The 13,697-nt window shown below is 38.9% G+C and overlaps 2 protein-coding genes across 9 annotated transcripts in view; one reads left to right on the plus strand and one right to left on the minus strand.

Annotated features, from left to right (window-relative positions):
- The window catches only part of LOC148425320 (disintegrin and metalloproteinase domain-containing protein 22-like), a 64,798-nt gene that overhangs the window by 16,362 nt on the left and 34,739 nt on the right, over nucleotides 1-13,697 (minus strand). For all 7 annotated transcript variants that reach the window (XM_088409614.1, XM_088409612.1, XM_088409613.1 and 4 more), the window contains 10 exons: nucleotides 6,976-7,036; nucleotides 6,832-6,908; nucleotides 6,439-6,513; nucleotides 5,292-5,363; nucleotides 4,387-4,553; nucleotides 3,191-3,275; nucleotides 2,971-3,061; nucleotides 2,834-2,885; nucleotides 282-381; nucleotides 73-144 (listed from right to left, as the gene is read on the minus strand). In XM_088409614.1, the coding sequence (XP_088265740.1) occupies nucleotides 73-144; nucleotides 282-381; nucleotides 2,834-2,885; nucleotides 2,971-3,061; nucleotides 3,191-3,275; nucleotides 4,387-4,553; nucleotides 5,292-5,363; nucleotides 6,439-6,513; nucleotides 6,832-6,908; nucleotides 6,976-7,036 (852 nt within the window). The remainder of the gene's footprint in view (nucleotides 1-72; nucleotides 145-281; nucleotides 382-2,833; nucleotides 2,886-2,970; nucleotides 3,062-3,190; nucleotides 3,276-4,386; nucleotides 4,554-5,291; nucleotides 5,364-6,438; nucleotides 6,514-6,831; nucleotides 6,909-6,975; nucleotides 7,037-13,697) is intronic.
- LOC148425322 (claudin-12-like) lies at nucleotides 8,784-13,579 on the plus strand. 2 transcript variants are annotated; one of them, XM_088409618.1, is made up of 4 exons: nucleotides 8,784-8,924; nucleotides 10,230-10,490; nucleotides 11,284-12,086; nucleotides 12,999-13,579. In XM_088409618.1, exons 2-4 carry the CDS (start codon nucleotides 10,272-10,274, stop codon nucleotides 13,012-13,014), a joined length of 1,038 nt encoding a protein of 345 aa, XP_088265744.1. In that variant the 5' UTR covers nucleotides 8,784-8,924; nucleotides 10,230-10,271; the 3' UTR covers nucleotides 13,015-13,579. The 2 variants fall into 2 exon arrangements, with proteins under 2 accessions (XP_088265744.1, XP_088265745.1); XM_088409619.1 differs by having other exon boundaries at nucleotides 11,284-13,579.

Genomic DNA, 13,697 nt, shown 5'->3' on the forward strand with positions numbered 1-13,697 from the left:
AGTAGTACTGATGAAAAATTGTGTCTGGCTCTATCATTAAATTCCTATCGAATCTAATTGACAGAAACTCACCACCGGGCTGCCACAGTCGCAGTCCTCCCCTGGCTCCACAAAGCCATTGCCACATTCAGGAGGGTCCAGCAGCTGGAGAAAAAAAACAAAACATTATTCATCAAAATAAAAGTGGAAACATTTCCATCTTGGATTTGAAACTACATCTTTATATATTATTACGTGAATCTGAGTGGAGAAAATGACTGTACTCTGTGTTGTAGACATACTTTGAGAGGCTTGTTGAACAGACAGGTTCCTCCACCACTGTTTAGGAAGTTGTAGTATTCCTCAACATTGCAGTCCGAGAACCTCTTGGGCAGGTAGAAGCTGTTCAGCACAACCACAGCATATACGCGCCAATAGCATAAATGTCAGCATTTGTCACTTGTTTTCTCACAGTTGAGAGGAGAGCCTTTCTATGACTCAATAACTATAGAACTGGGAATGGAATAAGTGATACTTAGTTTGTCAAGAACCTTAATTGACGTGGAACATTTATTGTCTAGCCCTTACACAGGATCATTGTTTTTTATTACTCAGAAAAATAGTATCAGAATTCTGCACCATTGAGACATCTCTGTCTCATTCTCATACAAACACACACACACACACACACACACACACACACACACACAGCAAATCAAACCTGTGAAAACAGAACACTGAGAGGAGTTAGGCTGTTCAGACATGCAGACGCTGAAGAGAAAAAAAAAGTCGGCGTCAATGGACATGGCTGAGGGCGCTCACTGAATACATTGAAATGTCTGAAATACCACTGAGTCTATTTGAGTGAGAAGACAGATGACAGAGTGTTCTGTCACGTGACCTCTTCACATGTTGCCGTCGCTAAGCTAGCAGGTGTACTGAACTGGATGTGTTAGATGGGAACCCAATCGAGGGGGGTGTGGAAAGAAGGTGTGAGTTTCCAGTCGGGTTGTTCATGATGAGACTGACATTGCAGACAGTATCAATCGACTACATATGGATGACACAAGATGGTGAGAAGACCAATGTGAAGCTACCTAAAGAACAGTATTTCCACAAATGGTGGCTCAGCTGCAGATGGTGAGGAACAAATTGATGTGCCTTGAGATTTGAGTGTGTTTTTTGTGATTTTTTATTTATTTATTTTTTGGTTGCCTTGACTTTCAGGCAAATATTTTAGCGCATATTGCAGTAAGCTCTACTACAAGTTTTTTATTCCTCACAGTTTCTGAGATGCAGACCAGTTGTTGGGGACCAAAGCTTTAGGAACAAATATTTGAACATAAACAGTGGAGCAACACATATAGACAGAAAATTAGGGGGGTCGGATTAATTGCAATCAATTTATTACACTCATAGTGAATTATTATTTCTGTTTTTATGGTCAATCCAATTATGTGTCATTGTGTGTGGCATAAATTGTTAAGCTTCTGTTGTGGGTGGGAGTGCACGTTCAAGAGCAGAAGAAAGACGCGAAGATGGAAGGTCACGTGAGAGTTGAGTGTCCAATGAACGGGAAGCTTAACTTTAAAATAATGGCCAGAGGGCACAGCTGATAAATGTAAAGTGATTTGCATTCTTTGCAAGCAAGCTGAAATGTAGCTTACCACATTAATGCGAAGCACCTAGCAGCAACTGCAGGCGCAGAGAACAAAACTTGCCCACGCGCATATTAGAATGAGTCTGCCACTGACAGAATGGACAATGTTTTATTTTAATATCACATTCTTATTGTTTGATGATTGACAAAAAAAACAGCATTGCTCCACCTTATGGTCGAAACAAAACGTTGCAGCCAGCGGTTGGAACTAGTTGGAATTATGCGGCCCTAAGGTGGCCAAAGAAAAGCAAAATCAATTCCATTGAATTGTAAGTAAACAAAAACAATGTTGCTAAGTGTTTAATTCTTGACATGTTATTTAAATATATAATGACTATATCTATGAGTTCTCAGTGACTATTTGAGGCATGGTGTCTATTATAGAGTGACAGCCACTATTTGAGGAAATACGGAAAATAAATTAAAACTAAGCTGACTGACCGCCGACTTTTGCCAAAAAAGAAGACATATAGAATCAGACCACAACATTAGGTACACCTGCACAAGCTGATGAGCTCCAGTATAAATTTCGTTTCAAAATCCTGCCCTTACAAGTGTAAAAATAATCAATTTTGACTGATGCTGCTAAAGCTATTCATTCAATATAAGAAAGATGTTTAGAACTAAGCATCTTGTCAAATGAATACCTTTCTGACAGCATCATTCATAACTGAGTTGTCATGTTTTGTTGGCAGAATATTTATATTGGATCTCATATGAGATTAGGTATCCTTAATGAGGTGTCCACTTGATAACATACATGAGAAATATTGTTCAATAATGCCAAATACAGTCGGTACAGACTAAAGGCGCATGAGACTGTTTTTGCTGACATCATTTGAACAAAGAGAGACGTTTGGTTGTGATGGCTGACAACCATTCTGCCAAGGCTGTGGTTCAGAAGAGCACAAGCAATGTTCTAGCCGGGCTTCTGCTCACCTGCTGTCCCATTTGGGATAGAGGGGAAGCGCAAGAAATATTTAAGAGGGGGTGTTGACAAACGCACAACACAAAATCACAATGACACAGTTACATGTTTTGTTTGTAACAGCATTATGAAAGAACACTACAGACAATAGTCATGGGCTGACACCTGCTGGTGGGTTCTCTAACTGCAACATTATTATGTTTTTTTTTTTCTTTGGGGGGGGGGGGGGGCTTTCAGTTAGTGTCTTCATGAACATTTTTACTTACCCAACATCATCCATGATGCAACCTGACCAACGATCGTCACACTTGCACTCTCCTGTAGAAAAAAAAATCAATTGCGGTAAAACTTGTGATAGATATCACAAGGATTATGAATGATGGATTTAAGAAGGAAAATGCACCATTAAGGATCCTCTTCTTATCAGAGAAGATGCCAATGTTCTGCCCCAGGGACTGAGCCAACGTTATGGCCATCTCATCTGTTTTTCCATACTGATAAAGAGAGACAAATGGACAACAACAAAACTATTGGATTAGTCTGACCAGAGAAGATGATTATAAATCAAGCGCTCTCTATGGTGGCTCGGAGCAGCTAGATGCACTTAGCAATTCAAAGGTTACCTCATTGACACCTCCCCCTTTGGTGAGGGAGCAAACTCCGCCCATGTAAGAAGCTCCGCCCCAGCTGCTGTGAAAACGGTTCCCACTGATAACAGCGACATGAAATTAAAATTAGGGATGTTCAATACCTCTTTTTCCCCATGCCAAATAAACCTCAATGGTGGTTACAAAAAAGACTGATTATGTACAATACGTTCAAATGTGACTATGACTCAATTATATTTTGAATGTAGTTTCATTTCAAATTCATTGCAGTTATAAAGAATAAATCAGGTGGAACACAATACAGTATTTAATCTTAGCAAACATTTCTACTTGAAAAATGACAGACTGTAGAAACAAACCGTTGTGAGTTTTTAGAATTTAACAGGATTTGTATTGATTTATTTTTCTTTACAAAAAAGAGCAGTTATTATGTAACAGGAAACATACATACTTTGGTCAAAAATGTGAATGACTATAGTAAGTGTAACACACTCTAATCTCAAACTCATAATTATGGCAAAATATACTAAGAATTAAGGCGTTTTTCTGCTTTTGCAATTGTGAGTAGGAAACGGACCTATTTTAGGTGTTCCTGTTCTGAACTTCATTGCATTGAAAAAAAAGTTTAAAGTAGTGTTACTGACTAAAATAGTTCACCCAAACTCTTATCGCTGAATCACATTTATGGCAAGACACATTTAGTACAATACATAAAGCAGCATAAGTTAAAAAAAAAATAAATAAATTGCAGTGGACAGTCATTAAAAGTAAAAATAAAACTACCATTAAAGGGACATTCTTATTTAGTCATTTTCAGAAGTAAAAGAAATTAAATTTTGTCTATAATCAATGTGATACTGTAATCATTTTTATTTACAATGAATACCTTAAAATCACATTGTCCAGAGCAAGTGGAAAAACGTGTTTTTAAAGATGTTAATTGTACAAAAATATATTTCATTCAATTAGACAAAATAACTCTTTACTGCTAAATATGTCTAAATAATTGTATTATCCCTTCAAAGTTGACATCTGCCAAATTAATGACATTACATCAAAGCCATAAAGACCAAATTTCAGAATTTAGAATTTTATACAAAACATTTTCATTATAATTTAAATGCTTGGGAAAGTGTCATTTTTTTCACATTTTTGCAAATGAAAAAATGTCATTGTCCAAATAGTGTTTCTCTTAAATTTGCGGCACTCACGAGAAGAGGTGAACAGAGTCGCATCGTTCCTTGATGAAATCTTTGCGGTACTTCATGAACTCCCTCAGGGTCACCATGGGGTCATCGTCAATGTTGAATTTGTTATCGGCGGACCACGTTTCCATGGCGACAAGCACAATGCGTGTATTGAGCTGTTCCTTGAAAATCTGGGGGAATCAGAGATGCTTCAAAACTTCATTTCATTACTCACAAATTATGGAAAATTATTAAAAGATGAGAAGAATAAAGATTTAGATTGGAGGTGGGGATTTTTTTTCTTTCATGAGCGGGTATTCCAGTTTTAGAAAGTGTTTCTAGGGCCACAATATGATGATGCATAAAATTATCTCTCTTTTTTTTTTTTAATAACAGTTCAGTTGAGGCTTTCTTTGTTTTCAAAAACTGCATTGCAGACCAGATTTAATGCTTGCGTGGGTTGTATATGCCCCACCGTCTATATAATAAGTTGTTCGCTGCAGTTTTATGAGTTGTCACTTGAAGGAAAATTTCTGACTGTGGCTATGGAAAGAAATTCAACTCTCACATGGAAATCGATCGCAACTTTCTGAAGACGAGCTGCTTCACATGATCTTTTTCAAGGGCGAGACAAAAAAAAACGCTCGACCTTTTTGCATCTGAGCTTGACGAAGCGATCGGCTTACAGCCGTGACCCGGCAAACCGCTCGCATTTCCATAGCCGAGCACAAAAAAATGATCAAGCGTGACATTCATGCTACGGCAGCCTTCTCCAAGAGCGGAGTACTCATGAGTGGCTGGTTAGTGCCTGTTTACAATGGAGAGAGTGGGGTTGTTTAAATGAGAAATCAGTGCGATGCGTGCTCAGCGCCGATAGCAGGAAGTGCTTGTGGCGAGCTTTCCGAGACGGGGATCGATACGGTTCTTACCATGTCAGCCATATTGACCACTGACTTAGCATAGTTATTGGTGTGGCCAACAGACAGGCGATGCTTCTTGTACTGGAAAGGGAGAACGAAAAAAACAAAACACATGAGTAGAAAACAGAACTTACGTGCAGAATGTTTGAATCTAAATCCATCACATCAGCAGTTACTTATTTTTTCTCTATTATAAAGTACCTCTAAGATTTTTCTCGACTTCAGATTCAAACGTGCTAAAAAAGATACAACTTGGTTATATGACCAAATGTTATTTGGAAAATTTGCCTCCAAGGTCAAAGCAAGTGTCTCACTCTCAGTATATGTTTTTTGTTTTGTTTTAGTTCCGCTTTTATTGTGTTTTGCAAAGAAATAAATTGTGATGGTTACTATTACATCAGAAATTAAACCAAAAAGTGGAAAAATATATGACATATTACCCTATAAAATTACAATGTAACACCGCATACCCTTAAATCCGGCAATAAAATACATTATTGGTCAAAAGTTTGGAGATGGATGCAAATTAAGTGGTTTCAAAAACATTAAGGGCTTAATACATTCAAGCTATTAACTCTTCCAAATGAACGGCTGCGAACGAAAAGTCATTCCAGGTCATAAAGCATCATCTACATCTTAAAGCAGACTGAGAAAATACCAAAATGTGCAAAGTTATTGTCTGAGCAATAGATACCTCGTCTCTAAATAACGGGTGCCTCCTGCTTTTTGTTTTTAGGTCTTACTTGATATAACAACTAATGTGATGGAAAAACACATCATGTTTGTTAATAAACATCATTTTTGACTGGTACTTCAAATGCCACTAGGTGACAGTGTAGCAGCTGTGAAGACAACTTCCAGCGACCTCTCATTACTAAATGATAAGTACATATTTTATTTGGACACACTTAACTGTTGATATTGTTAGAATTATAATTCTAACACTAAGTATTGGCTTAGTAAAAATTTATATTGGTTTGAGCCCCCCAAAAATGAATCCACTTTTTATTTCCTAAGGGGAAATTTGCCTTGAACTGAACACAACGTTGACAAAAGGCATTTTCATGAAAAAGACTGTGCTAGACTTTCCATTTTGTATATTTTCACTGGACAGTGATGCTAGCTGAACCCAAGCAAGCATGTAGATTCTACTCACCATCAAATGGTCATTGATGACCATTAGCTCGATGTATTTGATCTCATCTTCCACATTCCGTGACATGTGTGAAGCCTGAAAAAAATGCATGTTTATTAATTGTCATGTGATGCTTGGAAACACCATATGAAGTTACAAGTGATGAAACTTGATTACGTCAAGTTTGCCCCCCCACCTCTCCAAAAAAAAAAAAAGATCAGAGCAGCTCTCAGGGCATATTCAAGGAATGATGATGATGACGATGACGCACAATGTAAATATTTCATGGAGCACAAGTGGAGGATTGAGGGAGGCTGCTGAGAGGTAGGAGACTGTTCCCCTTTTAGTTTCGTGATCAAAAACAAAACACACAAGTGGAACGCTGTCTAATTAGCTAAATTAATTTGTTAGTACCTGTCTCTTCTTTCTACGGTGGACACGTCTTGAGCCAGGAAATGGGGCACTGGCAAAAGGTGGCTCGGGAAGGTCACCTAAATGATGTTATAGTGGTTAAAGTTAAAAATGAATGATCAATTGATTATCCACACTTAATCTTACCACCCAGGAGCTCATGAAGTCCATCTGGTCCTCCAGATTTGTATATCAAGTGGAAATCACTCTGGAGGACAGAAAATCAGAAGAATTCTTGATTTTACTATTATTTCTAACCCATCCACCCATCCAAAATAACTTGGCAATTCACACAGTTTAGTCTTCAAACAATAGAACGTGTGTTTTATTTTCGAATGCGAGTTGAAGATTCAGAATGGGGAGAACATGCTAACGCCATACAGGAGCTGAAATTCAAAGACCAAACCTAATGTGTGAGGTTAACCACTAGGGCACCTTGCTGTCATTTTTTTAAATTATCTTATTAAAATCGCTTACCTTTTTTTGCCAATACTTAGGAAACAGATCGTAATTGCTAGCATGAAGAGGAACAGCCTGGAAATAGCACGTTTAATGGCAACCGTAAACTGGCTTAGAACCAAGGTGAACTTTTACTGCCTTTTTTTAAACACTGCTTTTACAGGACTCTCCGGACCTTGAATCAATTCAACATCTTAAAATTGAGTCAATTAGGTACAAGATTGAACTTTGTTCATCCCAAGTCTCTGCCTATTATCTGTGAATAAACTGTTTTTATTGACTTCCATTCCCTTAGTCTACATATCAAAACTGACCGTTTTCATGTCAAGATGTCATTCACTCCCTTTCAACTCTTTTATGTACATCAGGAATTTCTTTTGAACCCAGAAATACTGTATGTATAATCCCTCCCTTCCATGAAAGGTACGTATTCCGTATTAATGACGCTACTTTGTCAATCCGCTCCATCTATCTTTCTATGAGGAAAGATAGGACATGCTATAAAAAGTGCTTCCATAGCTGCGCTAACAATGCAAACCCTCCAAATTATGTAAAGTTAAAAACAGAAAAAAATCAAATAAAAAAATATAACTATGTATGCGCGTTGCAGATTAGACAATAACTAAACCCAGATGGTTTTTGGGCTGACACAAGACAATGCATTCAACAGCCAAGAATATCAATTTTCTTTAATAAGGCCATGTTATGAGAATGTTATGCATATATCCGAATTTGTTGCATCATCATAGCTAACGTGCCCTGTTTTATATACTTCCATGTTACTGTTGTCCCTGTTTTCCCACTTTATTTTCTTAACTGCTAAATCTCACAAGGGTCACTGGCACGCTGTAGCCTATTCTAGCTATTTCCGGGAAATAGGTGGGTTACGTCAAACGCAGGACGCACAGAGACAAACAACCATTCACACTCGCAACACACCTAATTTACAATGTCAAAGTTTACCTGTCATTCATCTTCTAAACTGGAGTGCCTGGAAAAAAAATTATGCAGGCACGGGGAGAACATGCAAAGTCTTGACAGGAAGGCAGAAGCTGAAATCGAACCCAAGACCTCTTTAACGAGGATGTGCTTACCACTCTTCCACCCCAGTTTTTCTCCCCTCTTATAAAGTCCTCAAGATCTCACTCAGTCAAATGATCAAAACCATAATTGACGTGATCATTTTCTCGTTACATCAACATGTTTTAACACCGGAGTTTGAAAAATTAAAGTAAGCAAAAAACGCATTAGAACAGTAGTAGCATGCCGTCTAATTACGAATGCATATCACAAATGTCTAAATTACAGGCAGCTAATATTAGTGTATTCCTATGCCATGTGTTAACATCCATAACGAAAAAATTCGGTACAGCGGTACATCAGCCTGCCATGTACATCGTGGTGACGTCGAACAAAATTACGTAATAAGTCTTCGGTCAGTGTAAGTCTCCTGCAAGACAAAATTGTGGGCAAAATAAGTATCAACCCAGCATCCTGTTTGTTTACGCCTCTAAAGGCTAATGCTAGCTACTACACTTCAACAACACATACTCTGATCGGCTTTGATGATTCAAAATGAGTCGATCTGACATGCCGCAACCTTCGACGTAAACACAACGCGGCTCCTAAAGAACAAGGTACGAGTTGAGTTGTTGTAATGTACTTTACTGTCGATCGCGACTGTGTTTAGCATCAGAGATTTTCAAGTGTAGAGTACTCAACAAGTTGCTACGGTGCTAACCCGTTAGCAAATGGGCGGACGTGAGCGTTACATTCGAATAAAATTAAGTCTTTTAAACTACGTCACCGTACCGTAAACGCTTCTATTTACAATTTGATGAAATTTACATACATCCATAACCTTTTCTTTTTTGTGTGTATTGAAGGCAAATATAATTGCCACACTATGACAAAGTTGCGAATCGGAGGACAACAGCGAATGTGATTTTCAACGATCTTGTATGTGGACAAGTGCAACGTTATAAATTCACAAATGTCATTTTGATAAACAATTAAATCTATAATGTGTCTTTCTGAAAATGAAACAAGAACGCTGTCAGACGTTGGAATTGGAGGGCAATTTCAATTTGTTTTAAAACGTAACTTTAACTTCCTCTTTTCGTGGCAGGTGCTGTAGCACCACCAGTCAAAAGTTTGGAAACGCCTTCTAATTCGAATTTTCTTAATCCATTTAAGAGCCCTAGAAAATCCTGGTTTTAACTTGAAAACGCATAATTGTTAAATGAAAGTCAGTCCTGATCACAGGATGTTCAAAGCTGTCATCTTGTGGGAAATACAGTAGGTCCCTACATTGAGTTTAAATCTAAAACATATTTTGGTTTGAACAGCATATTTTGTGTTGCTGCATAATTTGAATTAATTAGATATTATGAAATTAGTTGAATGCAAGGGGAAAAAATATTGAATTTGAAGGAATTTCCACAATTCTGATACACAAAGAGCATCCGCTGCTTAAAAAAAAAAAAACTAAAAAGAATGGATCATAGTTCTAAGCATATTTGATAGTGATTTGTTCTGTTGGTGCTGCTGCACTTTCCCAGCAGCCTCTACCACAGAGTCCTTGTTACTGTTTGCTAATAAAATGAGAGCATTGTCTCGGGGGCGCTTGATATTAGGTCAACTACACTACAGTGAATAGGAATACAAGAGGGGGGCACAAAGTTAGGTCAGCCTGTGGCTTACTTCATTAGAGTGTTATTTTCTCATCAGGTGATGTAGGACAAAGCAATGAGTTGATTTTATAAATTAATTCAAGTTTATTATGGGAGGTTTTTTTTAAACGTGTCCCATTGACATGGACTGCTTCCACTAACAAGGTGGCTGGAAATAGAGCAAATTATGAAATCACTTTTGTTGGGTTTTTTTCCTATTTGTTCTGACCACTATTGAGTGTTTGATAAAATGTAATATTTCTTCAACAGGCACATTTTCCTTGGCTGCAGCACTTGTCAAGTCCAAACACAATGTCGTGCAGGGACATCCACGCCACTAACGCCTTTGCCTTCTTCATCGCCTTTGTGTCCGTGGCCGGCTTGGCCGTGGCTGCGTTAGTCCCTCAGTGGCGTGTAACCCGACTGGTCACATTCAATCGTAACGCCAAGAACATCAGCGTATACGATGGGCTGTGGACCAAGTGCGTCAAGCAGGATGGATACTCAGGATGTTACTACTATGACGCAGAGGTACGTCTGTTGGATCATGTCTTTTTTTTTAATTAGGGATGGGGATGTATGTTATTATTATTATGTATTATTATATTATGTATGGTATTATTGTTAGGCTGGTATAAAGTACTTAATGATGCTGCCGATACCAGCCACACTGATACTTAAGGCAAAGAAATCAAGTAAGTCTGACACTGGCGAATCATATCTCGAAATCAAGTCAGAAATCAAGGGTTTTATTTTAATATGTTGTCACTGTGTTAAATAAAATTGAACATATCAAAAGTAATACAGGTATCAGTACTCTGTATCAGTGAATACTCGTGTGAATTGGTGCATTTCATATTTCCCAAAACTGGCATTTGTGCTCCAAAGAGATGTAGGCTTTCATTATGTCAAAAAACGGTTTGTGAATTTGAGCAAAACTGTTGCCATGCCGACAAACAGTTAACCAACAAAAACAACATTGACCGAGGGTCTTTGTGGTATCCAACATCCATAGTTGAAATTATGATCTTTCTCGCATTATAATTATATTAGAATCATATTTTTATAGACGGAAAGGTAAAGTTATGATTTTCGCGGGCCACGCAAAATGATGTGGCGGGCCGAATCTCGCTCCCGGGCCTTGAGTTTGACACCTGTATTCGAACTGAACTCGTATTATAAATTGGTGCTAGAGGGGACTGTAAATTGCGACAGTGATTATGTTTCCATTTGTCACAAGGTGCATTTTGGGGTTGGGTGGGGTCTCGGTTTTGAATCCAGCAACCAGAGTTCTAAGTTGTAATCATGGTCGCATGCTTTGCAGTGGTACTCCAAAGTGGACCAGCTAGACCTGAGGCTGCTCCAGTTCTGCGTGCCAGCGGGTCTGGCCTTCGGATCTCTGGCTTTGCTGTTGTGCATGGCCGGCATGTGTAAAACCTGCTGCTGCTCCGACAAGCCCGACCCGGACATGAAGACCGTCCGCTTCTTGGTGAACAGCGCCGGCTGTCACCTGGTGGCGGGCGCGTTTCTCTTCCTGGGCGGCGCCGTCGCCATCGCCCCCTCCGTCTGGTTTCTGTTCGGCACCAAGGAGCTCAACAAGCGATACAGCGACATTTTCTCGGACGGCTTTGCTCCGTACGTGTCCATCGGCTGCTCCGGGGGGCTGATGCTCGCCGCCCTGCTTATGTTCATGTGGTACTGCATGTGTAAGAAGTTGCCCTCGCCCTTTTGGTTACCCCTTTCCGATATGCCCGCCTCGGCATCCACCCAGCCGCTCATGGCCAACGGATTCCCTCCGTCGCCGGTTTACGCTCCTCAGGCCTTGCCGCCTCAGGCCTTCCCTCCCACGGTGATCGACACGCAGCAATACGTTCCGGCGCAGGGTTACATCCAAAGCGTGGCCGCCCCCGCGCCGCCGCAAGTCTACGTGTCTCAGATTTCGGCTCCCGATGGTTACGGTTCCGAGGTGGGAGTGAACCAGGCCTACAGCTACGCGCCATCTCAGAGTTACGCGCCATCTCAGAGTTACGCTCCCTCGCAAAGCTACGCCGCTAGCTATGCCGGCCGCCGCTACTCCACCCGCTCACGGATGTCCGCAATTGAGATTGACATTCCTGTGGTGACACAGTAAGAAACGCCCTCGCAGATTAAATTAATACTATACTCTTTGTGGGGTTTTGCTCAAATTAATTTGTTGGCTCTCTAAGAGGCTGGTTAAACTGCTGATCATAAAAGTGAGCGCCAGTGGAGGGTTCTGGACTTGTTTTATGATATGAAGGAAAATTAGCGAACACACTGTTGTATGTCTTATAATTAGGGCTGCACAATTTTGACAAGTAATCCGATCGTGATTTCTTTTTCCTCATTAAATATTGAATATGATTTAATAGGCGATTATTTTTCAAGGTTCTTTTTCAACACAAGCCATAAACTGATCTACTACATTAGATACAGCCAGAATGAAGCAGGTGAGCTTTTCATTCAAATTCCAGCTTTTGCCATTTGAAAATTGCACTCTACTACATTGCAATGTTGAGTAAAATTCAATTAATTATTCAGCCTTACTCAGAACAATGCTAAAATAAAATTTCAGCCACGTTTTAAGAAGACTTGCCAACTATCTCTTGGTTTCCTGGTATCCTGGAACCTTTATTTTCAGACATGCCAGAAAAAGTGTACATTTGGAGTTCCGTCCAAATTTTCTTGAAAAAAAATGGTGCTACATTGACTTTTAAGGGTTAGATAGACATTCAGATTGTTTTTGATCAAAATAGCTGCTTATTGCCAAACTAAATATTATATACACAATTAAGATCTACTGTCACCACATTACATCTGCTCGCTTAATTCTAGGCATAATGCAGGCTTATGAACATCATCAATGTTGACACAAATAATTTGAACAAATAATGCAACAAATGTGTAGACAAAACCTCACAGGCTTAGATTTTTAATCCTCTGTGAAATATGAAACATGAGTGCAGCATCCTATGTTACGCAGTTGTAAAATTATTGAAAAAATGTTGAACATTTTCACAGAATGGCTGGTGTTTGACCCTGGAGGTTCCACCCATCATGGATTCCATGAAACGCATACAATTCTACTTTGGAAGCCTTTACACTGGATGCCAAATGTTCTACTGTTACAATAAATGTTGAATATTCTTGGACTAACTTAAAGATGAAGGTGCTCGTCATCACTACTAAAATTGTTAGGATAGACTAATTTGTGTACTATATGACATGACTCGCTGTTCTATGATATTTAAAAACAATGCACTAATTTTTAGTACTAATGTTGAGTACATATTGTGCCAGTTTTCAATGCCTTTGTAACTTTTTTGTATTCTGTAATGTGTTACTCTATGAATGCTAATCTGAACATTTAACTGTACAGAAACAATACTGTAGAAACGTATGTACAACTTGAAATGTGGTAGTGAAAAACTGAAGTAGAAATTTATGAAGTTTAAATTCTTAAACAAATGTTGTTTTTCTATAGTGAGTATGAGCACAGTATAACATTTTTATTGAGCTTATTTTGTTATACACTGAAGTCAGTGAAAGAAAAAACTTTTTCTACATTCACTTTGTTTCTTATTAAACACAAATGTCCTTAAGATTGTGTGGTGTCTATGTCTTCATTCCGCAATATGTTCATTATTCGGGTTGGGTTTTGTCATGGTGTAGAACTGCAATACATCATACAGAGTTGTTTCTAATTTGGTAACCTTGTAC

Source organism: Hippichthys cyanospilos, chromosome 3, assembly GCF_059441005.1.
Source record: "Hippichthys cyanospilos isolate Australia breed blue-spotted pipefish chromosome 3, RoL_Hcya_1.0, whole genome shotgun sequence".
Taxonomy (NCBI): Eukaryota; Metazoa; Chordata; class Actinopteri; order Syngnathiformes; family Syngnathidae; genus Hippichthys; species Hippichthys cyanospilos.

Excerpts from the sequence above, each read along its gene's own strand:
- LOC148425322 (XM_088409618.1), top strand. The coding sequence starts at position 10,272 with ATGTCGTGCAGGGACATCCACGCCACTAACGCCTTTGCCTTCTTCATC. Across the intron at positions 10,491-11,283 it reads GTTACTACTATGACGCAGAG|TGGTACTCCAAAGTGGACCA; the intron begins GTACGTCTGTTG and ends CATGCTTTGCAG.